The sequence below is a fragment of the Idiotropiscis lumnitzeri genome, chromosome 17 (genome assembly GCF_059441095.1).
Source record: "Idiotropiscis lumnitzeri isolate Australia: NSW breed Sydney's pygmy pipehorse chromosome 17, RoL_Ilum_1.0, whole genome shotgun sequence".
NCBI classification, from domain to species: Eukaryota; Metazoa; Chordata; class Actinopteri; order Syngnathiformes; family Syngnathidae; genus Idiotropiscis; species Idiotropiscis lumnitzeri.
In genome coordinates this window covers 13,410,159-13,435,835 of record NC_142407.1, presented here as the reverse complement: position 1 = coordinate 13,435,835, position 25,677 = coordinate 13,410,159, and the positions used below count along the sequence as shown (strand labels likewise).

The following is a 25,677-nucleotide window of genomic DNA, read 5'->3' as shown; positions in this document are numbered from 1 at the left end:
CCTCCTCTGGCCCTCCTATTCCCCGCCCCCTCCTTGTCTTCGTCTTCATCTCCTCCTCCCACCGCAATGCCAGGCCTCGTCTGCCTCCACCAAGAAAATGACTGCCGCGTGCTAACGTTGCTAATGCTAGCACACTCTTTGCCTGACACCCCCTCACCACTAACACACTCTGACGACAACTGCGCGTGTGTGCGCGCTGCATATTTGATATGACAGCGAAAGTAGGACACCAAAGAGCCCCAAATTCTCCCTCCTCTTTTTCCCTTGCTTGCCGATTATTATTTCCTCTTGTTGGCTTCTTATCGACGTGCGTCAGGTCTCATTTATTAGCAAGTCTGTTCGACACGCGCAAACACACACACACACACACACAGGAACAGCAGGACACAAGTCGTTTGAGGACACCTTCTGTTTATTTTTATTTAGAAACAAATTGTGTGTGTGCGCGTTTCCGCGTGTGTGTGTGTGTAGGGGTGAATGAAGGGGAAAATGGAGAAGCGCGACGGCAATAACAGGAAATGATAGACAAGGGCAAGGATGGAGGCGATGGGAGGAGCTAGGATTGGATGGTGACAGGCACGGCAACCAGTGAAAGGTGGAGGAGCAGGAGGAGGTGACAGGAGCCACGGGAAGGTGGATGACGTGAAAAGGGAACAAAAAGTTGAGGAGTGAAGAAGTGAGTCAAGATGGAGGCAATGGGAAGTGTGGGCTGCGGCTGCGCTGGAAAGAAAAGGCAGGAGGAGCGAAGATGGAGAGGAGGAGTAGTAAAGTGAAAAGAAAAGAGGAGAAAGGGTTGAGGGTGCGTGAGGTGAAGCTGCAATAATGTCATTTGGCAAACTCGTGGCAGGACAGACGATAAAAGTGACATCACATGCTTCCGTGGTGACATCGACACGCAAACATCGCCCAGTCCAGGTGGCCATTTTGCCGTCTGGGTTCTTCCCAACATTTCGGATGACGCGCACAAATTCTTTGTGCTTGCGTTTGCATGATTGAGATCTTGGTCTACTATCAAAGATCTAAGACCAAGGACCTTCGAATAATGGCTTCTTCCGCACCACCGGTCCTCACTGTGTGGATAACTGACATCAAAGTTGTTAGCGCATTTCCCTGACGGAGACATGACCAAAACGATCTCCTCAAATATTGCATGAATTCTGGAATGTACGCGGTACGTGGTTCTGTTCCTTCAAAGGTGCCTTTGTCCTCTTGACGCTTGACTTGCAAGTCCCCCTTTGAAAGATCCAAACGGAGCCGTCCGAAGTGACCATGTCCTGGGTCAGTGCAGAGTTAGCAGCAATGCTAACAGCGCTAACCCGAAAAAGGCCCTTGCAAAGGGTGCCGCTGCCGCATTTATAGCTCTCTGGACTCCGCTGGGCGGGCCTACCGAAGGTCTTGGCACGCACTTGTTCTTTCTCCTGGCGTCAGTCAAGCCGTCATGTTTACCCTCAAAGTCTTTCTGCACCCCCTCGCGAAGAAGTTGCACCTCAATGGGCCCCCCGTTGGCCTTGCGCTCTCGCCGCTTGCAAGTCCCGCGACCCCCCTTGGATGGTCGTGGCAAGTGCGAGGGCGGCGGCAGGTTGTGCTGGTCGCCGTGGGGCAGGTAAGGTCGCTGGTGCTGGTCGTGGCGGCTCCGGTGACGATTCAGGTGGTTCAGGGACTCGACAGCCGCCCCACCGCCCTCCGCCTTCAGACAAGTAGGCAAGTCCTCTTTCCTCAGCATCTTCAGGTCTTTCCCCGCCATCTGCGGAGGCGAATCACACACTAACGAAGAAGTGGAGCCCCGAAAGTTCCGCAGCCAGTCCCAAAGGGGCAGCGCCCCGCAGTCGCAGTCCCACGGGTTGTCGTTAAGGCGCAGGTACTCGAGGGCCGGCAGGAGGGCCAGGCTCTCCGTCGAGATCCCCGTCAAGGAATTGTTGAACAAGTAGAGTGTGGTGAGGTGCCTCAGGTCATGGAAGGCCAGCCGGTCTACCCACTGGATGCGGTTCTGGTGGAGCAGCAGGCGGTCCAAGACGCCCAGGCCCCGGAAGGTGTTCTGGTGGAGGCTCCACAGGCGGTTGCCGTGCAGGAACAGATGGCTCAGATTCAGCAGGTCAATGAACAGGTCGTCCTCCAGGAACTCCAACTGGTTGTCCTGGGAGAGACCACGGCGTTAGCGCTCTTTATTCATTTCTCGTTCTGACATCAAATCTCACTTCCGCTGCATTTGGTAGATCAAATCATCAGTTAGCAGTTTATAGTTCTGGGATCAATATTTGTGAAATATTTTGTTTGTACTATTAATGTAATTAATTTTTTGAAGGGCCATCAATTACTTTTTCTTTTTTCATGATTTGCGTCCCCCCCAAAATGATGGCAGATGACTATTTCACTAGACTTGTCTCTGCGTGATGTGGCCTTGGTGAGAACGCAAAGCGCATTTCGCTTTGCTTACCTGCAGGTAGAGATATTGGAGGTTATGCAGCTCGGCGAAGAGGCCGGGCGGCAGGCTAAGCAGACCGCAGCGGTACAGGTGCAAGGCGCGGAGTCGGCTCAGGCCCCGGAAGGTGTCGGCGGCGACCGCCTTCAGGTGGCGGTTGTCGCCCAGGTCCAGCTCCTCCAGCTGCCGGATGCCGTGGAAGGCGGACGGCTGGATGTAGGAGATGTTGTTGGAGTAGAGCCACAGCATGGCGGCGGCAGGCGGGAAGTGTCCGCGCAGGAGCCGGCCGATCTTGTTGTTCTGCAGGAAGATGCGCCGGCTGTTGGGCGGGATGCCCTCGGGCACGGCCTGGAAGTTGTGCGCCTGGCACGAGACGGTGCTGGGCGACGTGTAGCAGATGCAGTGGCGCGGGCACGACAGCGAAGCGTCCAGGCCGCACAGAACCAGCAGCAGCTCCACACCGCCGCAACCTGAACGGTATGCACACGTGTGAATTGCGCAGCACGTTTCAAATGAGTCAGGTTCAATTAACAAAGGTCGTTGGTTGATTTTAGTCCGGCCTACGAATCGGCGCTCGTGCGTGTGATGAATCTTTGGCGCCACTACCAACAGTTTGTGGACGACGAGACGTGAGACAGCAACGAGCGTTCAAGCGTGCCAGTATTTCCTTATTGTGACATCAGGTAACCTGTACCTCCCGCCTGCTACTGGGGCATACCATTACGAGAGGGGGGGAATACCACAATGCTGACTTGCATTGGGCACGTTCATGGAGAAGACGAAAGAAAAAGGTGACAAAGAAGAGACATAATCAGATAAGCAGATCTGAACCGTAAATTAGCCAGCTAATGTTTAAATAAGCCTCCGCCGTTAAAACATGTCTCCCGTGACGGCGTCATGCATGGATGCTTTTTTTGTGTGTGTGAATGAGTGAGAGAATGTCGTATTTGTTCCGTTCCAACTCCCAGTGTGGAGTCAAGTGCCATCACAAATGTATGTGTGTGCGCACGGTATTGTTGAGCGCGCACGCGTGCATGAACTGCAACAAGTGCTGTGCATGTGACATATTTATGTATTTATTTATTTTAAGCAACATAATATTTCCACACACAAGCTTGGCAATCTCGTCGTTTGTGTGTTTTTCTGGCTAGCAACAGATGACAGTCAAGAGCCAAGCTGAAAACGCTGGCAGGACTCCATCAATAATGGATGGCCGGCACACTCAGTTGTTCGTTGCGCCGTCCGTCTTTCTCGCTTCTGCTCCTACTTTGTGTCTCGGTTGAATAATGCAAGCCTCGCTGCACGGCGCGATGCGGTGAATGGAGCAGGCGATGTTTTTTTTTTGTTTTTTTCACAGGACAGTGAACGCAGCACAGCGTTTGTTTTCAATGTGACACTGAATCCAGTTTTGATCGAGATTTGGACTGCCACCCGATTGGTGGCAATATTTACATTTAAAATGCGCGCTCAGCTCTTCTCCATATCTTCGAAATTCTTTTCTCAGCCCAAGATGGCCAAATGGCTCGTGACGCAGCGGGCTGGCGAGTCCCGTTGAGTGAAGACAGTTCGGCAAAAGTTGGAGATGAGCAGCCAGTGCCTCCAAAGTGATCAGCAGCCGTTTTTTGGATGTCTTTCACATTCAGACGTCAAACAAGATCGTTGGCTTGGTGAATTCTAAATTCTTGTAGTTTTTTTTCTTTGTTTTCATTATTTATGAATTTTTCTAAAATCATTTTTTTTTGCATTTTGCTCTTAAAACGGTTAAGATATTTGCTGAATGATGTATAATTGTCATTCATAATTATAACTATAGTGATCCAAATATTGATATAAAACTATCACACAGCAAACAATTTTCCACAGATGAGCTGCTTCTGAACTCACCAAAGATCTTTTTTTTTTTTTTACTCGGCTGATAGTGAATAAGTTAATTTATTGGTGGCCCGGAAATAATTGGCTCTTTTTGTTTTGGCCCTTAAACACAACACGGATCTTTTTGTTGTGTTTTTAGTTTCATTTGGCAAGCAAGACGAGCACAATGGACGCCGTCCAGCTCCGCGTCCAGAGTGACGATGTCATGTTGACTTGGCCCACACGCGCACGCGAACATCTCTCGGCGCGAAGAGGCCAACTGGAGTGGAAAGATGCGCACGAGCACATGCAAAGCAGCTGCCGCTTGACTGACAGCCAAAGTAATTTTGTGTCCTCTGCAGCAGTCGGCCTCTTGTGACCCTCAGCCTCGACCGCACAAAATGGAAATAAAGTCCGACTCCGAAATCCTACTCGCTGATTAATAGATGTCTACAGATGTGTTTTGCTAGTTGAACAGTTTTGCTGGCATGGTGGCCCGGGGAGGACAAATTTGAAATGTGATTTGTTAAAGATACATTTGGCAAATTAGATTGGTATTGCAACACAAAGAGGCTGAAATCTAAAAAAAATAAAAATAATAATAATAATAAACATTCATATTCACGATTTGGCACCTGTAGCCTTGCCTAGTTGCAGATTTGTTTGGTGGCGTCTGATTGGCAGCCGTCATGCGCATTCCCACCACATTTGATCGAAGATATTTATTTAGAGCTGATCGTTGTGATGGAGCCCAAATTGTGATTGCTAATGGTGCTGCGTTCACTGTCACTAGCAAAAAAAATAATAATGTGTTGTTGTCACAGCAAACATTGTTTGCTTGCTGCCTTCGCCTTCTGAAGAGGACACTTCCCTCGAGGACGGAACTCGTGCACCAGGTGCGTGGATGCCCACCGTTACCGGGGACGCCCAAACGCCTCGTCCCCTGTTGCTAAGCTAACGCGCTAACAAGCCGCTGGAGGCTTTTGTTTTGCCTTACAGCAGACGGCACATGTTCATATTCAGATACTTAACAAGTCACCTTGCGCTAAAAAAAGATACGCTCATTTCAATGAGTCACATACTGCTTCACCAACCCCCAAGATGGGGCTGAATGTGGGAAAAAAAGGAAGCGCGCGAGTGACTTTTCAGTTGAAATCATTAACGTGGCCCGGCCGGCGCTGTGTCCTTGCCTCAACCTGTGTCGTCGTGATAGTCATTCATTTTTTTTTCAAGGCGTGAGTGAAACCTTGAACACGTGTCGTATGCATGTGTGCCAGCTTATGGAAACAAATGTTGTGCTGCATTCATCTGACACGCGCACACACGTGTAAGGGAGGCGTTCAAGTCCTCATGAAGCACAGCAACTTGTGGAGGTGAACTGCCAGGCTAAAAATTGACGCTGACGCATCACAAGAAGCGCAACAAATTAGGAGGAGAAGTGTGTGCGTGAGCGTGAGCGTGTGTGTTCATATCGAAACGCAGTGAAGCCTCCCCCGCATATTCGTGCTTGTGTATTTGCTCGTTGGCGGCTTTTTGAGGAGGAAACCTATCCTCCATTAATTAGCTGAAAAACACGCCAAAATCATGTCTAGTATCAAATATTGTTTTGGCGCCATCTTGTGGCATCTTGATGTCAAGGGAACTACTTCGAAGTGAGATCAGGAGTTTCCTTTCTCATCTTGCCTTGTCTAAGAGGAAACAAAAAGTACTTTGCTGCCATCTTGTGGCATCAACAGACAACTGCAAGCCTTTTTTGCCAGGAGTCACTTTGGCGCACATTTTTGCGATTGATGAACTGATTGATTGACCAACTAGCTAACCAACTTAAAGACGGACAGACCAACTGGTTAAACCAGGTAACTAACTGGCTACTAGTGACCAACCAACCGAACATCCAGCTAACCAACCAACCAGTCAACCAACATACTGACCAAGCAATCCAACTTAATAACTAACTAACGACTGTTGACTGAGTGACTGACTTTAAGTGCTGGTGTAACGCGAGCTAACCTATTTTGAAGGCTACGATTTGGGTGGGGTCCTTCTCGCTGGCACGAACGGTGTGTGTGTGTGTGGGGGGGGGGGGTGGGTTCTTAGCCTCCCATGGCTGTCGGCCTGGAAACGGGATGACATTAATCTTCTTAAATCGTGGACGCGTCAAGCAGAGTCCACAGCGGCTTTTGACTCGCCTTCGCTTTGGCTCAGCATCATCATCGTCATCATCGTCGTCTTCGTCCTCAGCTTTAATTGGCGTGTGAAGAAAGACGCTTAGCTGGCACTTTCTGCCCACTCCACACTCACTACACGGCTATTTTTAGCTGCGTATGTGACCTTCACGCGAACCAAATAAACACATTTACACACACACACACACACACCCACACACACCCCCGCACACACGCAATATTACAGCTGGTTCACCTCAGTGAGCGTCCAAGAGTGCAAGTTGTCTTTTGAAGCTGGAAATGCACTCAGCAATTTTTGAGTTTGGAGCAACCAACGACAAAATTACGAACCGTGTTCCACAATCTGTTAGTGTTGTCAAAAGTAGCAATACTTTGAAAAGTATCGATACTCACAGACTGTAGAATCCAAGACTATGTCATGGTATCGATACAACACACACAAAAAATGCAAACAACACATTTGAGAAATCCTTCCAGACTTGTCAACATAAATAAAGTTGTATTGTATTGTATGGTGTGCTCGCAGCAGTTTAATTGACAGCTTTGTAAAGAGCGCTCAGCTGGCGCATCAAACACACGCGGGCGCGCGCGCGCACGCTTATACGCACACACGCACACGAAGCAGGAGTGCAGAGAGACTCACGGCGTGTGAACATTCTAGAAGGTTGTTGTTGTTGCTCCTCCAACCCGCCTCGGAGAAAGTGGCGAGATGGTGCGAGTGACTTTGACTCCGGCAAAGGCAGAAATGCTCCGCTGGCGGCGGCGGGACTTTACGTGATGAAGCTTGCACACATGTTCCTCTTCCTCCTCCTCCTCAGCTTCTTCTTCTTCTGCGGGCTAGCAGCTCATCGTCAGCTGCTGCACTCCTCCCTCATCTCTCTCTCTCCTCCGTTGTTGACGTTGAGCGGGTGAGCACGTCGTTTGGCACGCCGTCACGTGACACTTTTGTTTTGAATATTTTATGGGGCAGCCCGTCCATCGTGCACATGCAATCCATTCGCTTTTCCCGCGTCTGTAGTTCCTTTTTGATGGTGGTCTTTCAAATATTTTGAGCCTCTCCTCCCCAGGCCCCTAATTTGAAACCCTACTTTAAAACCCTTACCCTAGATTGCTATACATTTTTAAAAGCCTTACTATTCATAGTCGTCTTTTTTGAACGGCTTAATATACATGATTGCCTTTAAAAAAAGCTTAATACATGTTTTTTTTTTTTAGAAGCCTTACGATACATGGTCGTCTTTTTTATTTTTATGTTTAAAAAACGCCTTAGTATACATGGTTGTCTTGAAAAAATAATTACTATACATGTTTTTATTTAAAAAATAAAAAAGCCTTACTATACATGGTCGTTTGTTTTAAGCCTTAATATACATGGTCGCTTAAAAAAATCTTACTATACATAGTCTTTTAAAAAAAACGTTGCTATACATGGTCGTTTTTTGGAGAAAAAAACGCAATATATTAATATATACTAATGCGTGTGGCTAGTTGCAAATGCGTATCTGGTGACTTGTGTGGCTCCGTAGCTACACAATCAGACCACAGGGGGGCGCTAGTACTCTACTAGCCTAGTACCACCAATATATATCCAAGAATAACATGGATAGTATCGACCCACGGTCAAGTACCATTTATTTAACATTCTTTAAATTGGAATAAATGCAAGAATAAAGTGAAACTAACTGCATTGTTTGTACATTACACACCAAACTCACTTAATCACAATATGAATAGGATCCCCTTTTCGTTGGCAGTTACTGGGGAATGCAGATTGTACTCATATCATGTAACACTAAAAGAAAAACACTGATGGAATGTTTAGTTAATCCCAGTAAATTTGTTTTCACCCAAGAAAGATGGCACAGTATTTTATAAAAATAACAACAGAAAATGTTAGTATTTGTGTATTGGCTGAGTGCCTTCAAGGGGCGTGGCCCAGTGCATAACATCAGGAGCTGGTTGGCTGTATTGTCTGTGTTTGTGAGCGTCTGAGCATGAGTTGCGGCTAAAAAAAGATGCTTGTTTCGTCATTTTGTATTGGGGCATTACAGAACTTAAAATTACCCCCCCACACACACACTTTACCCAAATCGCTTTTTGTCCTGCAATACAGACACTTAAACATAAATGTACCACTGAACAGTAATCTCATGGGAAGAAAATCCAGATTTCGTCAACAAAACGGTCATAGGTATTTATTTTTGAACAGGCAATAACATTCAAGCGGGCAGTGGTCACTTGGCAGCGGCGTTGGCGTGCTGGGGCTGCGGCGGCGGCTGCTGCTGCTGCTGCGGCGGCGGCTGCTCAGCGAGCGCCTGTTGCAAACGCGTTCGCTTCCGGGAGTAGTGCTGCCAGTGCAGCAGCTGCTGCTCGTCAATGAACTTGGCGCACTGCGCGTTCACCAGCTCCTTGCGGAAGTGCTCGTACTGTAGTAGCTCCAGCATGTGCAGGCAGTGCGGGTATCTGGATGTGCGGCAGCAGGAGAGGGGGTGGGCGGGATCGTTGGTGGTGGGGGGTGCAAGTTAGTCAAATTCTGAATATTCTTTTTTTTTTTTTTTCTCATACCCAATTTCCACAGTCCTTAACTGTTTCAAATCATTCCACCTCAAAATTTTCAGATCACTCCCATTCACCATTTTTTTCTAAATAAAAGCACAGTGAGCGTCTCTAAGCAGGTTGAGTGAAACAAGCTGAAAGGATATTGTCAAATTCACGTTGTTTAATGTAAAACGCACTTCTTAATATTCTAATGAATTATCGACTGCTGCTACAAAAATGAGTGAAAATCATTCGACGCGTTCGAGTAGGCCTCTTTTGTTCAAAATGCACGAGTTAGTCATTTTGTTTGCCGGCAGATTCATTTCTGCCAGTTAGCGGTCCAGTCTGGTGCAGCTTCAAGAACCTAATCCAGTTCATAAATCAATAATCCATCAATATGACGAGTCATTCTCGGCACGTTGGAGGCCTTACTTGAGAAACTTGGCGTAGTCGGGCTCCTTCCAGTACAACAAATACTTGAGGTAGTTGATGAAGGGTCTCTCCCTCAAGAAGCCCCTCTGAGCCAGGACTACTCGTGCACACACACAAACACACATATGCACAAAGTGTGTACAGTGTAGTCACTTGTGTATTGTGAAGTGTGATGGAGCAATATAAAGGCGCACACTTACAGTTGAGATAGTTTGGGTTGGCCAAACATTGGATGAACTCCAACTCTGACTGGAAGCGGGTCCGAGCCTGCTCCTCTGCACACATGCGCATGCACGCACGCACGCGGAGTAAGTACCGGTAAACTATTCTCTGTCATGTGCTACTGCAACAAAACATTCAAATGTTGACTCCACTGGCACACGACTGAATCGCTAGCCATGTACAGTTTATTTGCATTTCATTTTTCAGAGCAACAAATTTGCCATTGCCAATTTGTATTTACCCTTCATGTGCAATATAGTTGAATTGAATCGTTTTATCAGAAAATTCTATTTTACTCCTGCAAAGTGATGTTTTTCTTTCTAATATTTTGACTTAGCTTTAGCTTGTTAGCACGATGGAAGCTTGATGAAACATTAAAGATGGCTAACCTGTTTCCATGACCGCTCCAAGTTGTAAAGTGAACTGAGTCGCCCCTTTCGTCCGCCGAGCAAGGAATATTAGAAAAAGAGAATAACGTTGAAAAGCGCCCGTTTGTTGGTTCGTGTTGTCGTTTTTGTTCACGACCACTGTGCGATGTGAGTGGCGCATGCGCAGGAGGTAGGCCAGCTTCGCGCGCTACCTACGGCAAGCACGCTAAAACAAAATACCAATGCGCAGGCTGTGTATACATTTTAATGGCAGAAAGGCAACGTTGAGTTATCTTTTCGTGAACAACCTTTGGATAAAAAAGGGACGGCACCTAGAATACATGTCTTGTGTGTTTCTCCTAATATTTTTTTAAACAATTTAAAATATTTTTGAACACCACATCAACAGCAATGAACCATTCCACCCGTGATGGAGTACTCTGGGTCTCAACTACCCCGCCCTAAAAAAAGTGTTTTGAGTGAGCTGGAGCCTGTCCCATCTGCATACATCCAGTAATGTTTTGCCTTCAAATTTCAGGACATTCGCATATTCACACCACATCTTACACCACCCATTCCCGTAACAAGCCCTCTGATTGGCTGAGATATCAACATTAACTCTGATTGGTTACATTAACCTTTACACAACCGTATCCCACGTTGTTACTACTTTACATCACCCGCTCAGCCAGTCTATTTGCTGTTTTATTAACTGAAGACAGAAAAGAATACATTGAACAATTCAATCACTGCAATTAATTGCATTCTTCCTAAACTTGGGTTTTTATTGAATTACAAAAAAAAAAAAAAAAAAAGAAGCAACGTCTAGTTGAAACCACTGACAGTATTGTTTGTTGTTCCATTAATTGTACGGTAAAGTGTTTTGGAAGCAAGACTGATGTGATAGTAGTTATTAAGTATGATTAATGATATCATGTCATTTCTTTCATTACATTGGAAATGCACACAGTGTGATGTCTTTCAGCATAGAGGAGTGGAAGGTGAAACAGTTGGAATGCATAGCGGTGCCATGCAACGTGTTAAGGTTGCACAAGAAAGAAAGTGAAAGGTTCTGATGGGACACACTTGGCTGCAATCTTTCCTTCCATTTAGAAGAATTCATCAAAGAAACTATACGCCGTCCCTTCTGGTGCATCCTCCACACGCAATCCTTGACAAAAGGGGGGCATTACAAGGAGATCAGGATCCTTGATATCCAGTTCAACATTCATGTTACTGGGGGGGGAAAAAATAACAATGAGCAGACATTTAGGTGAAGAAAAATATGCTGCAAAAGAGGAAGGCGTACCTGAATATGAAATAGGAGGATTCTGTCACGTAGAATGTACTAAGCGGTAAACACCCCATGGTTGTGCACATGATGTTTTGGCCTTGACAAAAAAAAAGAAAAAGAAAATGACAATTTGTTCATTTAAACTGCATTAAAGATGTGTTGAAGATAAATGAAAATAACAAGAATTGCGTCATGATGCATCACATTGAATTGTTTTCTTCTTGCTTGGGGGCGCGCAAACAAAAAAATAATTGCAAGCACCGCACTAACCAAACGTCCGTACAGTAACTGTAAAGTCAGCGTCTTGTCCGTACCTTTAAAGCCCGGTGTTGGTGTAGTCCATATTTGAAATTTCAGGCCTTCCCCGTCAATGGACATGCTCCCAGAGGTCATGGAGGTCATGAAGGTGGCATCGGCGGGAAGAGCAAAAGGGTGCTTTCTGTAGTGCAGTGATTTCTTCTCGCAGCTCTGGTTTTTACTGTCGATCTTGTATAACACGCCCTGGAACAAACAAGAGTGACACACCCGTGGAAAAAGCGAAAGTAACACAGTGGCATTGGCGAGGGGGGGGGGGGACAAAGCCATTACCTCCTCAAAGAACACCAAGAGATCCAGATCCAAGGTTACATTCAAGGGAAGGCTTGAGTTGGACTGGAACCGGAGTTTCTTATTCAAGGAGTCATACGTGAAGAGTCCAACCGCCCTCGTTTCAGCTCTCCCTCCCATCTGGGCTCATCCAAAAGCACAAATTGACATTTTGTTCCTTCAAAAGCCATCCGCATTTTTTGGGGGGTTGGAAATCAAAGATTATCACTCACCACCGAAAGTAATCCTGTCATATTGGGGGAACCTGAAAGACATTTGTTTCCTTTTTCAATGACAAAAGTCACTCAAGCGAGGCGAGACGCGCGTGAGGCGTGGAAATTCTTACGACAAGACTGATGGTGGTCTGCGTGGCCAGTGGCGGTCCAGCACGTGAAGACAAAGAGCAGAACAGCGGCAAACATTTTGGCCGAGTCCAAAAAGCAATTGGAGTCGAAAACGAGGCGAAAGCCGTCTGCCTTCGTGCGCCGCTTCGGCAGCTTTTAAAGGGACGAGATGACGTCAAACTGCCAGCTTTCAAAACAAGTCCCCTGCTTTGTTCAGCAGGTGGTGACCTTTTTTTTTTTTTTTTTTTTTCCGAAAAGGATTTGTTCCATTTCTTTTCTTGGCTTGAATTTATTCAGCTGTCCTTTGGTGTTTTATGTCTCTTGCATCTTGCTCGCACATTTTGCCGATCCTGAATGCTGAACGGTACTGACGACATCGCACTGGCTGTGAATTTGGATGAGCAGACGAGAATGAATTTTGCAAATTCGCTTACACGGATCCAGCCTGCCGCATCACTTTATGATCGTCATCCACTTTACCTTAAGACTCATCGTGCGAACGATTTCTTACGTATAAATCATATCCACATGATGAGCTATTCTTAGAACAGTCTGTTGTCCGGCGGCACATTGGCTTCACCGTTCCGAGGTTGGGGGTTTGAATCCCCGGTAACGGATGGCCTGCGTGGAGATTGCATGTTAAACTCAAAATTGTCCTTCGCTGTGAGAGGATCCAGCTCACGTGCAACCCGAGTGAGGAGAAGCTGCAGAGAAAATTGATAGACGGACATTAGAGCTTTTAAAATTGGGATTTCAAGCGATAAAAGGAAGTTTGGCAAATCAAGTGAGAGCCATTTCCACCCCGCCAACAGCACAAGTTGGGTCAGGAATGTTTTGTTGGGGCAGTCGTTTGTTATCGGTGAATGTGTTGTTGTCCAAAGTCGGCGCAGCTGTCGTTTGTTATTCCGCTCAACATTGTGTCCTTGTGTCACCTTGTTCCCGCCAACAAGCCAGCGCACTTTATTTTATTTATTTATTTATTTTTCAAGCCACGACCACAAAAACATGATTTCCTACGTCTTCTGCAATCTAATGACTGTCGAAAGCTTTTCTTTTAAAAAATATAAAATATGATTTCACATACGAGACTTTAAGAATTAGGTTTTGGTTCGTGAGCCAGTTTACGCGAAAGGAATATTTTTAAACACGGAAAAACAATGAAGAAAAAAAGTCCATGCACATCACGATCTTGAAATCACTTTTCTTGTAATATTTATTTTGTCATGTTCATGTGGTGGATAACAATTTGAAAGACAACTTGACACGGCACAGCAAGAGAAGTTGCACAATACAACGTGAAAAGAACAAATGGGAAGGAAATGCAGAGCAAAACCGAGAGTGAGACTGAGAGTAAACGATACGTCACCACGGAAATTTGTTATGAAGGCTCCATTGGGCGGAGATTATGAAAATGAGGGAAGCCCTTCCTCTGATACCTAAACCACGAGTTGTTCGGCCTAAGAGGAAGTCATCGAGTACAATGATTCACGACTGCTCAAACTGACAAATGGTTACCTCATACGATGAAGTTAGCTATTTTGAAGCTAAAAATATGATGAAATAATATCATTGTGTAATTGGCAAGGGCCCCGAGATGGATTCTTGGGGGATGCCTCTATGAAATGTGCAAGCGACAATTGTAACTTTTTCTCATGTATTGAAATGACAATGTGCAATCCCGAGAGACTTTAAAAAAAAAAAAGTGCTTTCCCCTTTAACACAATCATAAAATATTTAAACAGATGAAAAGACTTTGGGAAAACAAGTATGGGAGGCTAACATGTGACAGCACTTTGACAAAATGAAAAGACCTTCTCACTCGGTTCTCCAAATGAGATGCTCAGTTTGCTTGCTTCAAGCCGTTTATCGCTCGCCGTTGAGTCAAATTGTAAAAATTGTCGGTTTGAATTTTTTGGATGGACATAAAATATTATTGCAGTTAGTTATCGTTTTTTTTTTTTTCATTTTGTGAATGAAAATGTTTTTTTTTTTTCCATTTTAGTTTGAGTCATTTCATTGAATCAGTTTTGGTCAACCATAATAACCTGGCCGCACACACACACACACACACCCACACACAATGAAGAAACAACTAGCGGTACAAAGTTCACATTTTGAGGCCATGATCATTTATTCATCAAGCAAACTTCGGAAGCATCCTTGGAATATTCGGTAACTTCCCAAACTGAATAAGTTGCATCAGGCCCGAGTTAGGAATTGACCTCTGCATGATGATCCCGTCCATCATGTTTGTACCGAAGAAGCACGTGCACACTTCCTTATAGAAGAGACAAATAATAATTGTCATTATTAAAAAGAAATAAAGTACTTTTGTTTGAATTAGTCCATCAGTCGTGAAACCACAAACGACAAAAGCGTAATCAAAGTTTTTTTTTTTTTCCACTCAAACATTCAAAGTCAATTTGAAAGGTTTTGGAGTCAATTTGACTCATTTATTTGAATTAAAAAAGGAAGTTCTCTTTTACTTTTTCACCTAGCACATTCCATCAACAAAGTTATGGAATGCAATTGAGGGTTGAACCCACAACAAAACAAAAAACCCACAAAAAAAAAAAGCTTTGGCGTGACCTTTTAATTTCAATCAACTTTTAAAATGGATTCGATAACTCATCTTGTAAAACTGACTTAGAATTTCTGAGTGGGAAAAAAAAATGTACTTGGATTTTTCAAGTCAACATTTTTTATAGTTTACTTCTCCATTCACGTATGGGCAGATATTTTTCTCCTATTTTTTTTTAATATTGTTAAAAATATTTTTCAAATATCTTTGCATTGTGTATTTTTAGTCTTGGGAAGGAAAGGAGTATTCGATTGAATGATAGAAGGTGGATTTCATTGCGGAAAAACAATGCGAGACCGCCCAAGCGGGAGCCCAGTTCAAGTTTTTATTTTTATTTATTTATTTATTTTTTTACGTTTGCATTGCACAGCACACAGTCAACTAAATGACATACTGGCATGATGCAAGCATGTCAGGCTTCAGCTCAGGCGTGATGGTGGCGGTGAGGTTCAGGGCGGCTTCGGGGGTTGCCCAGTTCAGCAGTATTGAGGAATCACGAAGCGAGTCCTTCGAGATGTGTAACGGCCTCTCCGAAGTGATTCTGCGGCGCCTCTCAAATATGAGTCAGATGAAGTGATTGACTTGATTTAACATCACGTTTAAGAAAGATCGACTAAGTTTCTTACTGAGCAACTTCCTCCCTTTTGAATGATTCATGTTTCAACCCACAAGATGCAGTAACCGTCAGGGAGAGCGAGAGAGAGAGAGAAAAAAAAAAAAACTCCAGATTAGTCAGGAACCGAAAACATGACCGATAATATAAAGTGAAGGTGCAGTCACACGGTAGCATGAAATTTGGGGACTCAAGAGAGATTGTTCCTGCTCCTGATCCAAGGTAAGCTCGTCTTTTCATTCTTTCTACAAAATGTGTCATTGTTGGCATGACTTGGAAGAAAAAAATTTTCATTTGTTTAGCACATCAATTTTGCTGTCAAGATTCAATTCTGTAAGCTTGCTTGCTGATTGTTTGAAAAGTTGATTTACGACAGGTTGCATTCATTCAGATGTATTTGGAGCGCAGCAAATTGCTTTTTATACTCATCGATACATGCTATGGTTAAACTGGGAATGCAGAATTTTCTTTTCGGTAGTTGTAAATACAAGATTACAGTTGTATTAACGCATACAAGCCATGAGACGTACATATACGTTTTCAAAAATGTAGTCCCTGCCTCCCAAAGACGTATTTTTACGTCTTGGCCTTTTTTGGGTTTTTTTTGCGTCATAGCTCTGAGTTTTTATTAACATTTCAGGGATTAAATGAGTTAATTACCTCATTAATATGCTATAGTAAAGCCACTATCTAACAAATAATAAAACACAAATGATAGAGCGATTCCTCGAATTTGTTTTTCTATTACATTTAGAGGAATGTGCGGTGATATATGGGGCTCTTGGGGAAAAAAAAAAACACATTAGAAACAAGTGCGAGATTAAAAGAATTCCTTCAAAATCAAAGATGGACTTTGAGGGCAGCTCAGTTTGCTGCGCTTGTGTTGCAATATCATGCAGAGATTTAGAAAAAAAATATCAGAACACTTGTGTTCCTTCGCATACAGATGAGGGTTTCTTTGGCGTCGATTCAGAATTTTGCAGCTAGGCGCCTCATAGTATCCATTTTCTTTTTGTTGTGCAACTTTAGCCTGTCCACAAAATGTCTTTCAAGATGACAAAAGGTGTGGATTTCAAACATTTTAGACAAAGTACCACCTGAAAAATTCGGAGCTTTCCAAGCATTCTGACCAAAGCGCGAGAAGCACTCGAGTTCATCAAATACAAGACAGCCACGCTGCGTTTAAATACAAAAAAAAAATAAAAATAAAAATAAGCAATAATTATTTATTGTTGTATAAGTAGACTTGCATCAAATGGAGTGCTTATAAAAGTTGCAGCGACACAAAAGTAAAAATAAGTCTTGGAGGTTTAATGCAAACGTGTTAATTTCACAATGCAGATTGATGTTTGTTTTTTTTTGGGGCCAAGATGACGTTTTTTTTCATGGACACAAAATCCTGTCATGTACTTTGTTGACAAGAACTGAAAAAGATGAAAGAAAGGAAACGCTCACATGTCGGCGGCGACTTGTTTTGCAGATGATTGCTGCGTGCTGTACGCTCTTGCTTCTCTCTTGCATCCTCAACTGCGCCGCGTCTTCAAATTCGGCGCTGGGCATTCACAAGGCCAAATACAGCAACTCGTTCCGCCTCACCAGATCCACGCGAACCCGTGTCCAGCAGCTGTTGAGTGAATACGTAAGTGATGAAAAATCCGAAGAAATGGCTGCTGTGTGCCTGCTTTATTAAAAAAATCTAATCAAATGTTTGACTGCAGAAGGAGCAACAGTTGGGCAACAAGGACTTTGAAGACAGAAGTAGTTCTTTGAAGGACCTGCCATCGCTTTCGACGGACTTCAACAGCTGGTTGCGGCTGGCGGTCAGTGACTTTCTCACAAAAGTGCCCAAAAATTGCTGCGACCTCGATGAGACTTTTGAAACGCTTGGTCGTGACTAACCGTGGCGGACTTCCATCCAGGATTGGGAACGACTTCACGCCGCTTTCTCAGACCTGCAGACCTACAGGAACAGGCTGGAGTGGAAGAGGAAAGAGCTGGAGACGGAGGACAAAGAGAAGCGGCGAGTGCAGGCTTTACCGACGAGCATCAAACACGTTGAGCTGGACTTGAGGGACCTGATGAGACAAGTCAGCAGTCAGGTACGCTCGCACACACGTCAAGATCGGACACGCTCCGAGAAACGGCTGACATTTCCGATTCATTTCCTTCTTTAGATGAGTTCCATTAAGACCTCCAACAGGAAAGCAATCTTGCCCGGCACTCGGACAGCGTTGAACCAATCAACGGTGTCGAAAACGCTGTGGGAAAAGCGCGTGGACGGTTACGTGATTTTACGGGATCTCAACCTTTACCTCACCAAGTTGGCACGAGATTTCCTCCTCCTGGCTTGGAAAACTCAGAAGAGTCAGACTGTCGAACGATGAATCCAATCGTGAGCATCGACAGTCAGGGCTCCTCCGGGGATTTCCCGGAGAGCTCGGACTGTAAATTTTGCAACAAGAGCACATGACACGTGACAGCGTCCCGTTTTGACTCTCGATCGACCGGACTTTCCAAAGACAACAAGATATTTGCTATTTATTTGATTGCTTGATTTATTTATCTTCCACAGACAGTGATACAGTGTTTAAGTGGCATGTCATATTTTTATAAAGTATAATATTTATTTGTATATGGCTCTCAATAAAAAAAAAAAAAGATGAAACGGGTGTTGTTTTCAAGAGCCTTTTTGTATCGCGTATTTCCTCCGATAGCGGCCTCCGCTCTTGAAAGTGGCTGTACTTCAATGATTTGCACGGTGCAAAACCGCCGCACCTCAAATAAATGCATCCTTCTGCATCGGAAATACTCCTCGGTCGCTCATCGGCGGAGTGAAATGAACAAAAAGTTGGAGAGAAAGCCATTAAAGTGCATCGATCCATGCCGGCAAAGGAAAGAAAGCAAAATATATTCGAATGCATCATAATTATGGAATTTCTGTAGCATAATTCAGCTGGAGCCAAGAGGTGAGGTTCCATGCCAGTCCATTCACACTCCCGATCATAATTCGGAACAATTTCAAGTCCTCAGCGTAACATGCATGTTTTTGGAATGTGAGAGGACGCTCGAGGATGAACGGCAGCATGATCGCGTGGGGGATTTTGAAAAGATGCAGTGCGTGTTATTAATCGGCCGCTTAGCTTAGCCAAGTGTTAGCTCGCATTTCTCTCCATGTGGTCTTCTTCATGTGGTGCTGATCCGAGGGGCAGTCTAGGAGCAAATAAAACGGAATACTTCAATAAGTAGGCTGCTTTGATTGGACGCAAAAAAAAAAAAAAAAAGCGGGCGACTCACCACGAGCAGATGTCCTCTTTTGCCTTTCGCCACCTTGAGCTCGGCGCCGCTGACAAAATCGATGATGCCCTCATTGCCTCGCGCCCCTGCAAACCTAACGCTAATGAAGCGCAATCTCCGTGAAAACGCCGCTGTTTGCGGAAGTCGGCTTCAGCGCTCCGAGGTGTTGATCTCACCTGCCGGGTTTGATGTGGACGTGGTTTAACATGCCGGCCATCAGGGCTAATTTGGTCACCAGCTCAATCACGTGATCGCAGTGCAGCAACACATCACCCTGGCGGGGACAAAATGTGAAATCAGGATGCGCCCCCGCTCATTCTTGCACACAATGAAGCAGATCCTGATTGCTGAACCTTTTGCTTGTTGTCGTCAGGGGGGAGGTGCAGAACAATCATCCCGTCGCCGAGAGAGCTCACGGAGATACCTGCACATTTAAAGATTTAAAATAAAAAAAAAAAACATGCAAAGAATTTCAGTCCCATCTGAAATTCCACGAGATCCTGGAAAGATGTTGCGGAGGCCAAATTTTAAAGAAAGAAATGAAATGAGGGCCATATGGCGGGTTACCTCCTCACTGCATCAATCAAAGTTTGTACTCGAGGGCAATTTTTCCCCAACCTTCTTTGAACCAAGGCACATCACCTACATTAGGAAACTCGTGCCCCCAAAAAATGTTTTACTTACTTGGCCTGTCAAGCTGTAAACAAAAAGGTATTACTCTTTTCTCGGAATGGCAACAGGTTAACTGTAAATACTGCCATCTAGTGGAGGAGCATAGAATTGTTCTGATTATCACTTTTCATTTTGTTGAATTGCGAAAAAACATAGAAATAAGAGGACAGTACTGTAACTGTTGAGGGAGGGAAAAAAAAAAGCCAACAACAAATTAAACAGCAAACCAGAGGAGGAGGAAGTAAGAGAAGTTGGTAAATTGCTGACAAATGCGTGAACAAAGATACTTCCTGCAAAGACATTCATTGGACATAAAAAAATCCTTTTCAGACGAGTGAGGTGAAATTGGTTGATGGGACATTTCTGATTGGATGCTCAACATGACACGAAGGAACGATCAGTCTGACCTCCGAGAGCCGCATAGTCGATCCTCTGCTTGATTTTGGTCCGGTCCACCAGCACGGCGAAGGTGTTGGAAAGGAGGAGCTGACGAGCGCGCGGCTTGAAGCCCCTCCTGTCATATTTTGTCACGGGGACGCCGTACTGTAGGACACAAATACTTGGATCCTGATCGGAGTTGGGAGTTTGTTGGAGCCAAATAAGAATCATTTAATAATGGAATAATGATTATTATGATGACCATATCTTTAAATTTGGATTTGCGTTTCGTCTTTTATGAAGAAAATAATGTAAAATGATGTCGCTCTGTATGTTACATGTGCATGACTATATTCGACAACGATGTATTCATAAAATAGACAACCACACACATTCACAATCAAACACGATGACAGAAACTGCATAAATGTTTTTGTAACATCAGAGAAAAAAAAAAAAAAACACGCAAGCACCTGCACTTTGTCACTGCCGAGGATCTGGAGAACCTTCAGATTGATCTGGTCACGTTCTATTAAAAAAAAAAAAAAAAAAAAAAAAAAAAAAAGAAGAAGTCTATTTGTTGTGTTGGACATGCGAGTGAATCACTGCGAGGAGAGTGTGGAAACATGCACCGATCCGGGTGTCCCAAAAGAGTCGGCCAACGCTCTGAGGGTAGCTGTCTTTCTGATCCTTGAAGATCTCGCTGGCAACCACCTTCTGCGTCATCTAGAGGAGCGTCACGTCAGCTTCGTCCACGGCAAACGGGACCACATTGGTCACATGATCTTACTTGATTCTTCCATTCGGGCTGGATCCTCAAGCAGTACTTCATGACCAAGTTGCGCATGTGCAGCGCGCGAAGGTGCTCGGAAGCCTGCGCGGGCAAACACAATCGGCAGCCATGTTGCGTTTTGCCACCGTTAGCCTACATGTTCGCCGATTGTACCTCACTGACGGCCGGAGGAGATGCCGGCCAGCTTTTGTCCAAAACACTTGAGGGCAGATTTTGGCTAAGCTTCATGAGGAAGGAGTAACGCACATGATCCAAGAAGTAGTCATTTTCTGGACAGTACTCCTCATGACGGTAGATAAAGCCTTTTATGAATCTGACCAAAAAAATAATAATAAAAAAGACATTTGAAACTCATTTGAAAGCGCAGAATTGTTTTACCGATGAAAAAAAAAAAAAAAAAAAAATCGATCGCAACGAGGGACAGTTGCGCACCTGCGAATCAGCTCGACGGCCTGCCGACGCCTCTTTGCCCTCCAGCGTGCTTTCGTCCCTCGCCATGCCGATTGAATCACGACGACTGTCCGTGCACGCACGACGGGGTGTAGATCACGATGACGGAATTCACGAGAGTCACACGCGGAAATAATGGGGCTTAAAAGCGTGCAAGGGGGAATAATGCTCACTGACTTGCGTGTCGGATGCGTTGGTATTTGGCTCGCTCTCTGTAGCCTCGCCATGATGTCTGCAGAGTCAAAGCTGCAACGAAAAGCAAAATGAGCTCGTCTTGTGAATTTTATTTTATTTTTTTTTGATATCTCTCACCCATCGCTGGCTTTTTGCTTTGAAGTGCATCTTCAGTCAGAAAGAGGGTTTTGGGGAAGCGGATGAATATTTTGGACCTGCAAGGAAGGAATGATTACACGTGACAGTCGAGTTTGTCGCAGGTCCAAATAAAAATTCTAGCCAAAGTCTATGGAGGACGCTTTGCCTGCCCAGTTTGTACTCCTCCTCTTGGTAGCCGAGGTGCTTGACCAGTGCGGCCACACCATCTCGGAGTCTGCCATACCAGACGGGCCACGTCTCGGGACAGAGAGGCTTGTACCTGAAGGAGTTCAAAATGAGAAAGATAAGAGCTGGTCCGATCAACTCTGACGTAAGTCACCTCTGCAGGAAGGCTTCAAAGCTGCGTCTGTAGGCAAAGCCAGCTCTCCTGACCCTGAGGTTCTCCATCAGGCCGAGGTACCTGACCTGGTGTCGGACAAGAACTTCGTCAAAGTGACCTGCGGGCGAAGATCATGCCAGTAAATTTGAAATGCGGTGTTTTGTGCAAGATGAACGTGTAACAGCGTGAGTGTCTGTGTGTTTGAATTCATTCATTGCCATTGACGGATATAGACGCCTAAAAGTGCACCTGGTTCTGGCTTGACCCAAAATGGTTTGACGTTCAATTTTGAGGTGTTTTTTTTTTTCACAGATTCTTTTTAGAGCCATTTTTTTAATGCAGTTATATCACAAACGGTTTCACTTCAAAATCCAAATCTTGGATATTTGAATTCCCAAATGCCAGGCGAGTGTCTCCAAATTCACCTGGCTGCTTGGCATCGTTTGGTTTGATGCAGCGCACATAGGACGGTTCTTTCGTCATGAGGACCTCCAGAAGTTTCAAAAGGCTATTTTTAAAGTGCGTGGCAGCCTGGAGAAAACAAATAAGAGCAATGGTACAAATTGGTAGACTAGTAAATACAAATCAAACGTGATTATTATTATTTATTTATTTTTTGCAGAGAGAGAGAAAGAGAAAGTGAGAAAGGCTCAAACCATTCGTGGGCGTTTCTGCTCCGTCACTTCCTCTCGGGAGAAACACTGACTTATGATCACGTTGTCTGACTGGCACATGACCTGATCGCAGACGAAACGCGATGCTCCATGTCAACACGGTGGGAAAGCCTCTTTTGAACAAGCGGCAAATGTTGTTTACCTCTTTCAGGCTCCTCGTCAGTGAGTCATTGTTCTTCTCGAGGAAACCTACACCGAGGAAAAATGACATCGGCTTTGTTTTTCGTCGTGGGGTTGCGTCACATGCGCCGGAATGCTAAAAATACATCCCGATGACTGAATGGTTACCCTCCACGTTGTAGTTGACCTCCCCGGCATAGTGCAGCAGCCGAAACTCCTCCCGACTCACCAGCTTACGAATTTTGCCGTTCGCCAACTTGTGACTGCAAGACAAGCGTTGACATTTCCAAACAAACTGTTCAGCGGGCTGTCGATTAAAGAAAAAAAAAAAAAAAAAGAAATAGAATAGTACTTTGATTGAGCTCGCTCATACGTGACAAAATGGGGATGGCTGCTCAGCGCGTCCTCCAGTTTCTCCAAGAACGAGGCATCGGTCGTTTCGCCGGGTCTCAGACACTCGTCATCCTGAAAGACGCAGAGGCGAAGGTCACTCGAGCAGCAGACGAGCACGGGGCGTTTCGGCGACGCACCAGAATGCCAATGATGCCCTTGTGCTTCTCCTCGATCAAGTCGCAGATGATTTTGTTGTCAAAGTACGGCACCATCTCCCACTGAAAGTCAGACGGCATCATGAAACGTGTCCAACGGACGCATTTTTCGGATCCATAATCAATGCACACTCACGGCAATTCCCTCGGTCGTGTATTCCTCTTGCTCCGATCGGAGGGTGAGCTCGATAAAGAGCTGCTGGAGCTTCTCGCTGCAGTAGTTGATGCAGAACTGCTCAAAACTACAGAAAGAAAAAAAGCGATGAGGAACACATTTAGGTTACAGACGAGGTCCAATAAGCGGCGAGTCAGACCTGTTGCGCTGGAGGACCTCAAAGCCGTAGATGTCCAAAAGCCCGACGACTGGGAAGGCTTTATTGCTGTGGTCCGTGTCATCCTGTCGAAAAAAGAAACAGTCCGCATCAGACACATTGTCACCTTGATCTCGTTCTTAAAACGACGGCCGCACCTTCAGAGCAAGAGATTGATTGATCTTCTCCACCAACCAAGTGAAGGCCCGACCGTAGACGGCTTTGGCCAACGAGTCTCGAGCAGACATCGCTTGCTCAAAGTTGAGTGGAATGATCATCTGGAATGCAAGGGAGAAGCCAAAGTATGAAATCACTCGGGACGCAAGGCCCAAAAGACAATTCTCTCTCTCCCTCTCTCCCCCCCCCCCCCCCTCTCTCTCTCTCTCCCTCTCTCTCCCCCTCTCTCTCTCTCCCTCTCCCTCTCCCTCTCCCTCTCTCCCTCCCTCCCTCCCTCCCTCCCTCCCTCTCTCTCTCTCTCTCTCTCTCTCCCTCTCTCTCCCTCCCCCTCTCTCTTTCTCCCCCCCCCCTCTCTCTCACTAATCTTTACCTCCTCCCCTTTGGCAGTGATTCTTTTGTGAGTAAGAGCCTCGCCGAGGGTTGACGTTTCAAGACCCAGCAGCTGTAAAACAAGAACACATCTGCTTTGTTCACTTGCTTAAAAAAATAAAAATAAATGCCCATTTGAACATCTATCAATCTTTTGAATTTTGGGACATCATCACCTTTGCAACTTTTGCAATCGGCATCTCAGCGGTCACGTACGCTTCACCGTTCTCGCCTTCTCCAAACTGACAGTTTCCCAGATGCAGAACGCTGGCAATGATGTTCAGCAAATTCTGACAAAAGTTACAGAACTCACATTGGCGGAAAGAAGATGGAGAAAAGCCGTCGAGACCAGAGAAGAAGCGGAGTGATCGGGACTAACCTGCAGGTCTTTGTCGGTGAAGCCAATAACCGAAAGGGCATTCATCAAAAGCTTCCAATTGTTCTTGTCGTTAATGGAGCTGACTTTTGAACAGCTTCCCTATCAAGACGACTCAGCATCACATACCAAGACCTCAAGGTGAAATCGATGTGAACAATGTAGGGCTGAACGATTTGAAGAAAAAAAACTAATTGAGATTTTTCTGGCTGATATTGCAATTTTGATTTTTGGGCGATTTATTATTATTATTTTTTTTAATTCTAGCTTCAGTGCAAAATTCACAAAATGCCATTGTAGCATTAAAAACAATAAAAGCTATGACTGTAAGAATAATGCAAGAACACTTCAGAGGTTTTGTGAGGAGGGCAGTTTTTTTCCTCAAGTTTTTAAAAATGACTTTCTGTCAAGTATAAATGTGTAGTTTTGTTGACTATGTACACTTGGTACTAATGTTCACGTTCTCAATAAAAATGTCCCTTAGCAATCTAATTTTGAGAACTAACATTGTGTCCATCTGGAAACTTTGACGATCTTGAGATTGCGATTGGGGTCCCAAAAGGAGACATCGTTCAGCCCTAGTGCGACGGCACTTTTGCTTGGCACACCTTAACCAGGTACTGGTAGTTCTGAGGGTTTCTTTCAAGATCCAACATCTGGAGAAGTTCACGACTCCCACCATCCAGAAGCTGATAGAAGATGTGGAAGTTTCTTTCTCCGTGGTTCTGGTGGACGACACGAGATTTCTCCAACAGGTAATTGAGGATGTGGCCACCCACTGGCGCCCCCTAAAAAAGGCAGAATATTTAAAGCAGTGATAGAGAACTGCAATGCGCACTGATTTGACTTTATCGATATTTCTACAATGCCGAGAAGAGATTTACGTAGATTTTTTAACTTGGCCGATTCTTTGCAATAAAATGTCCCGTGCGCCTTCACTGGCATTCTGATCCATATTACGTTTGCAAAAGATGAGTTAAGCAGCAAAATCCAATTTTTAGGAGGGCTGTCGAAATGAAAGCGTTCACTCAAGATTCACTTTTTAAAAAAATTCTATTAGAACAGCCTTTGATTTCTAAGACAAGTAAATATCCGTTGCAAGCTTCACAAAAAGTAGGAGTAGAAAAGATGCGATTAATCGCAATTAATTATCGATTTTTTTTTTGAGATTAATGAAATAATAAAAAAATGTCATTGCTTGACAGCACGAGGTTTTAGCCATCTCAGGAGGCGGCCATTTTGTCATTTTCTGTCGACAAGTGCATAGAACATATTCTTGCAAAGATGTTGTTTTAGGTTGACTTCCCCTTTAAACGATTGCTTACCTTGAAGTCAAACTGCACATCCATATACTTCCCAAAGCGGCTGGAGTTGTCATTCCGCAGCGTTTTGGCGTTACCGAATGCCTGTCCAAAGCATGAGTGTCATGA

General features: G+C 44.8%; 5 protein-coding genes across 14 annotated transcripts in view; 1 reads left to right on the top strand and 4 right to left on the bottom strand.

Moving 5' to 3' along the window:
- Positions 1–394: 394 nt before the first annotated feature.
- rtn4rl1a (reticulon 4 receptor-like 1a) lies at positions 395–7,343 on the bottom strand. Its single transcript, XM_088279545.1, has 3 exons — positions 7,100–7,343; positions 2,435–2,889; positions 395–2,134 (listed from the first exon to the last, which is right to left on the bottom strand). Exons 1-3 carry the CDS (start codon positions 7,110–7,112, stop codon positions 1,280–1,282), a joined length of 1,323 nt encoding a protein of 440 aa, XP_088135671.1. The 5' UTR covers positions 7,113–7,343; the 3' UTR covers positions 395–1,279.
- On the top strand, positions 2,722–18,244 carry LOC148320357 (uncharacterized). 4 transcript variants are annotated; one of them, XM_088279547.1, is made up of 6 exons: positions 2,722–2,896; positions 2,974–3,102; positions 16,914–17,072; positions 17,152–17,253; positions 17,353–17,532; positions 17,608–18,244. In XM_088279547.1, the coding sequence occupies exons 3-6, from the start codon at positions 16,914–16,916 to the stop codon at positions 17,815–17,817; spliced, it is 651 nt and encodes a 216-aa protein (XP_088135673.1). In that variant the 5' UTR covers positions 2,722–2,896; positions 2,974–3,102; the 3' UTR covers positions 17,818–18,244. The 4 variants fall into 4 exon arrangements, with proteins under 4 accessions (XP_088135673.1, XP_088135674.1, XP_088135675.1 ...); XM_088279548.1 differs by lacking the exons at positions 2,722–2,896; positions 2,974–3,102 and adding an exon at positions 7,100–7,364; XM_088279549.1 differs by lacking the exons at positions 2,722–2,896; positions 2,974–3,102 and adding an exon at positions 9,669–9,734.
- med31 (mediator complex subunit 31) lies at positions 8,625–10,216 on the bottom strand. Its single transcript, XM_088279551.1, has 4 exons — positions 10,038–10,216; positions 9,627–9,701; positions 9,427–9,523; positions 8,625–8,919 (listed from the first exon to the last, which is right to left on the bottom strand). The coding sequence occupies exons 1-4, from the start codon at positions 10,195–10,197 to the stop codon at positions 8,691–8,693; spliced, it is 561 nt and encodes a 186-aa protein (XP_088135677.1). The 5' UTR covers positions 10,198–10,216; the 3' UTR covers positions 8,625–8,690.
- epd (ependymin) lies at positions 10,266–12,393 on the bottom strand. Its single transcript, XM_088279550.1, has 6 exons — positions 12,242–12,393; positions 12,129–12,160; positions 11,899–12,036; positions 11,625–11,811; positions 11,326–11,407; positions 10,266–11,252 (listed from the first exon to the last, which is right to left on the bottom strand). Exons 1-6 carry the CDS (start codon positions 12,315–12,317, stop codon positions 11,126–11,128), a joined length of 642 nt encoding a protein of 213 aa, XP_088135676.1. The 5' UTR covers positions 12,318–12,393; the 3' UTR covers positions 10,266–11,125.
- Positions 17,964–25,677, bottom strand: part of LOC148320355 (unconventional myosin-Ic-like) — a 25,568-nt gene continuing 17,854 nt past the window's right edge. For 4 of the 7 annotated variants that reach the window (XM_088279541.1, XM_088279542.1, XM_088279540.1 and 1 more), the window contains 28 exons: positions 25,573–25,653; positions 24,856–25,035; positions 24,251–24,349; positions 24,048–24,161; positions 23,873–23,944; positions 23,484–23,603; positions 23,329–23,411; positions 23,151–23,256; positions 22,997–23,077; positions 22,819–22,931; positions 22,635–22,729; positions 22,489–22,535; positions 22,329–22,409; positions 22,098–22,203; positions 21,673–21,790; positions 21,499–21,612; positions 21,333–21,409; positions 21,198–21,266; positions 21,003–21,087; positions 20,724–20,883; positions 20,568–20,651; positions 20,410–20,503; positions 20,251–20,306; positions 19,807–19,942; positions 19,081–19,151; positions 18,904–19,001; positions 18,728–18,827; positions 17,964–18,643 (listed from right to left, as the gene is read on the bottom strand). In XM_088279541.1, coding sequence (XP_088135667.1) covers positions 18,617–18,643; positions 18,728–18,827; positions 18,904–19,001; positions 19,081–19,151; positions 19,807–19,942; positions 20,251–20,306; positions 20,410–20,503; positions 20,568–20,651; positions 20,724–20,883; positions 21,003–21,087; positions 21,198–21,266; positions 21,333–21,409; positions 21,499–21,612; positions 21,673–21,790; positions 22,098–22,203; positions 22,329–22,409; positions 22,489–22,535; positions 22,635–22,729; positions 22,819–22,931; positions 22,997–23,077; positions 23,151–23,256; positions 23,329–23,411; positions 23,484–23,603; positions 23,873–23,944; positions 24,048–24,161; positions 24,251–24,349; positions 24,856–25,035; positions 25,573–25,653 — 2,667 coding nt within the window. In that variant the 3' untranslated portion in view covers positions 17,964–18,616. The remainder of the gene's footprint in view (positions 18,644–18,727; positions 18,828–18,903; positions 19,002–19,080; positions 19,152–19,806; positions 19,943–20,250; positions 20,307–20,409; positions 20,504–20,567; positions 20,652–20,723; positions 20,884–21,002; positions 21,088–21,197; positions 21,267–21,332; positions 21,410–21,498; positions 21,613–21,672; positions 21,791–22,097; positions 22,204–22,328; positions 22,410–22,488; positions 22,536–22,634; positions 22,730–22,818; positions 22,932–22,996; positions 23,078–23,150; positions 23,257–23,328; positions 23,412–23,483; positions 23,604–23,872; positions 23,945–24,047; positions 24,162–24,250; positions 24,350–24,855; positions 25,036–25,572; positions 25,654–25,677) is intronic. The other 3 variants (XM_088279544.1, XM_088279543.1, XR_015839590.1) reach the window with 2 other exon arrangements.

Excerpts from the sequence above, each read along its gene's own strand:
- rtn4rl1a (XM_088279545.1), bottom strand. Across the intron at positions 2,135-2,434 it reads TCCAATATCTCTACCTGCAG|GACAACCAGTTGGAGTTCCT; the intron begins GTAAGCAAAGCG and ends GGTCTCTCCCAG.
- med31 (XM_088279551.1), bottom strand. The coding sequence starts at position 10,197 with ATGCGCCACTCACATCGCACAGTGGTCGTGAACAAAAACGACAACACG. Across the intron at positions 9,524-9,626 it reads CAACCCAAACTATCTCAACT|TCCTGGCTCAGAGGGGCTTC; the intron begins GTAAGTGTGCGC and ends GTGCACGAGTAG. Across the intron at positions 8,920-9,426 it reads GACTACGCCAAGTTTCTCAA|ATACCCGCACTGCCTGCACA; the intron begins GTAAGGCCTCCA and ends CCGCACATCCAG.
- epd (XM_088279550.1), bottom strand. The coding sequence starts at position 12,317 with ATGTTTGCCGCTGTTCTGCTCTTTGTCTTCACGTGCTGGACCGCCACT. Across the intron at positions 12,161-12,241 it reads AGACCACCATCAGTCTTGTC|GTTCCCCCAATATGACAGGA; the intron begins GTAAGAATTTCC and ends AATGTCTTTCAG. Across the intron at positions 11,253-11,325 it reads TCCTCCTATTTCATATTCAG|TAACATGAATGTTGAACTGG; the intron begins GTACGCCTTCCT and ends TTCCCCCCCCAG.
- LOC148320357 (XM_088279547.1), top strand. The coding sequence starts at position 16,914 with ATGATTGCTGCGTGCTGTACGCTCTTGCTTCTCTCTTGCATCCTCAAC. Across the intron at positions 17,073-17,151 it reads AGCAGCTGTTGAGTGAATAC|AAGGAGCAACAGTTGGGCAA; the intron begins GTAAGTGATGAA and ends GTTTGACTGCAG. Across the intron at positions 17,533-17,607 it reads TGAGACAAGTCAGCAGTCAG|ATGAGTTCCATTAAGACCTC; the intron begins GTACGCTCGCAC and ends TTCCTTCTTTAG.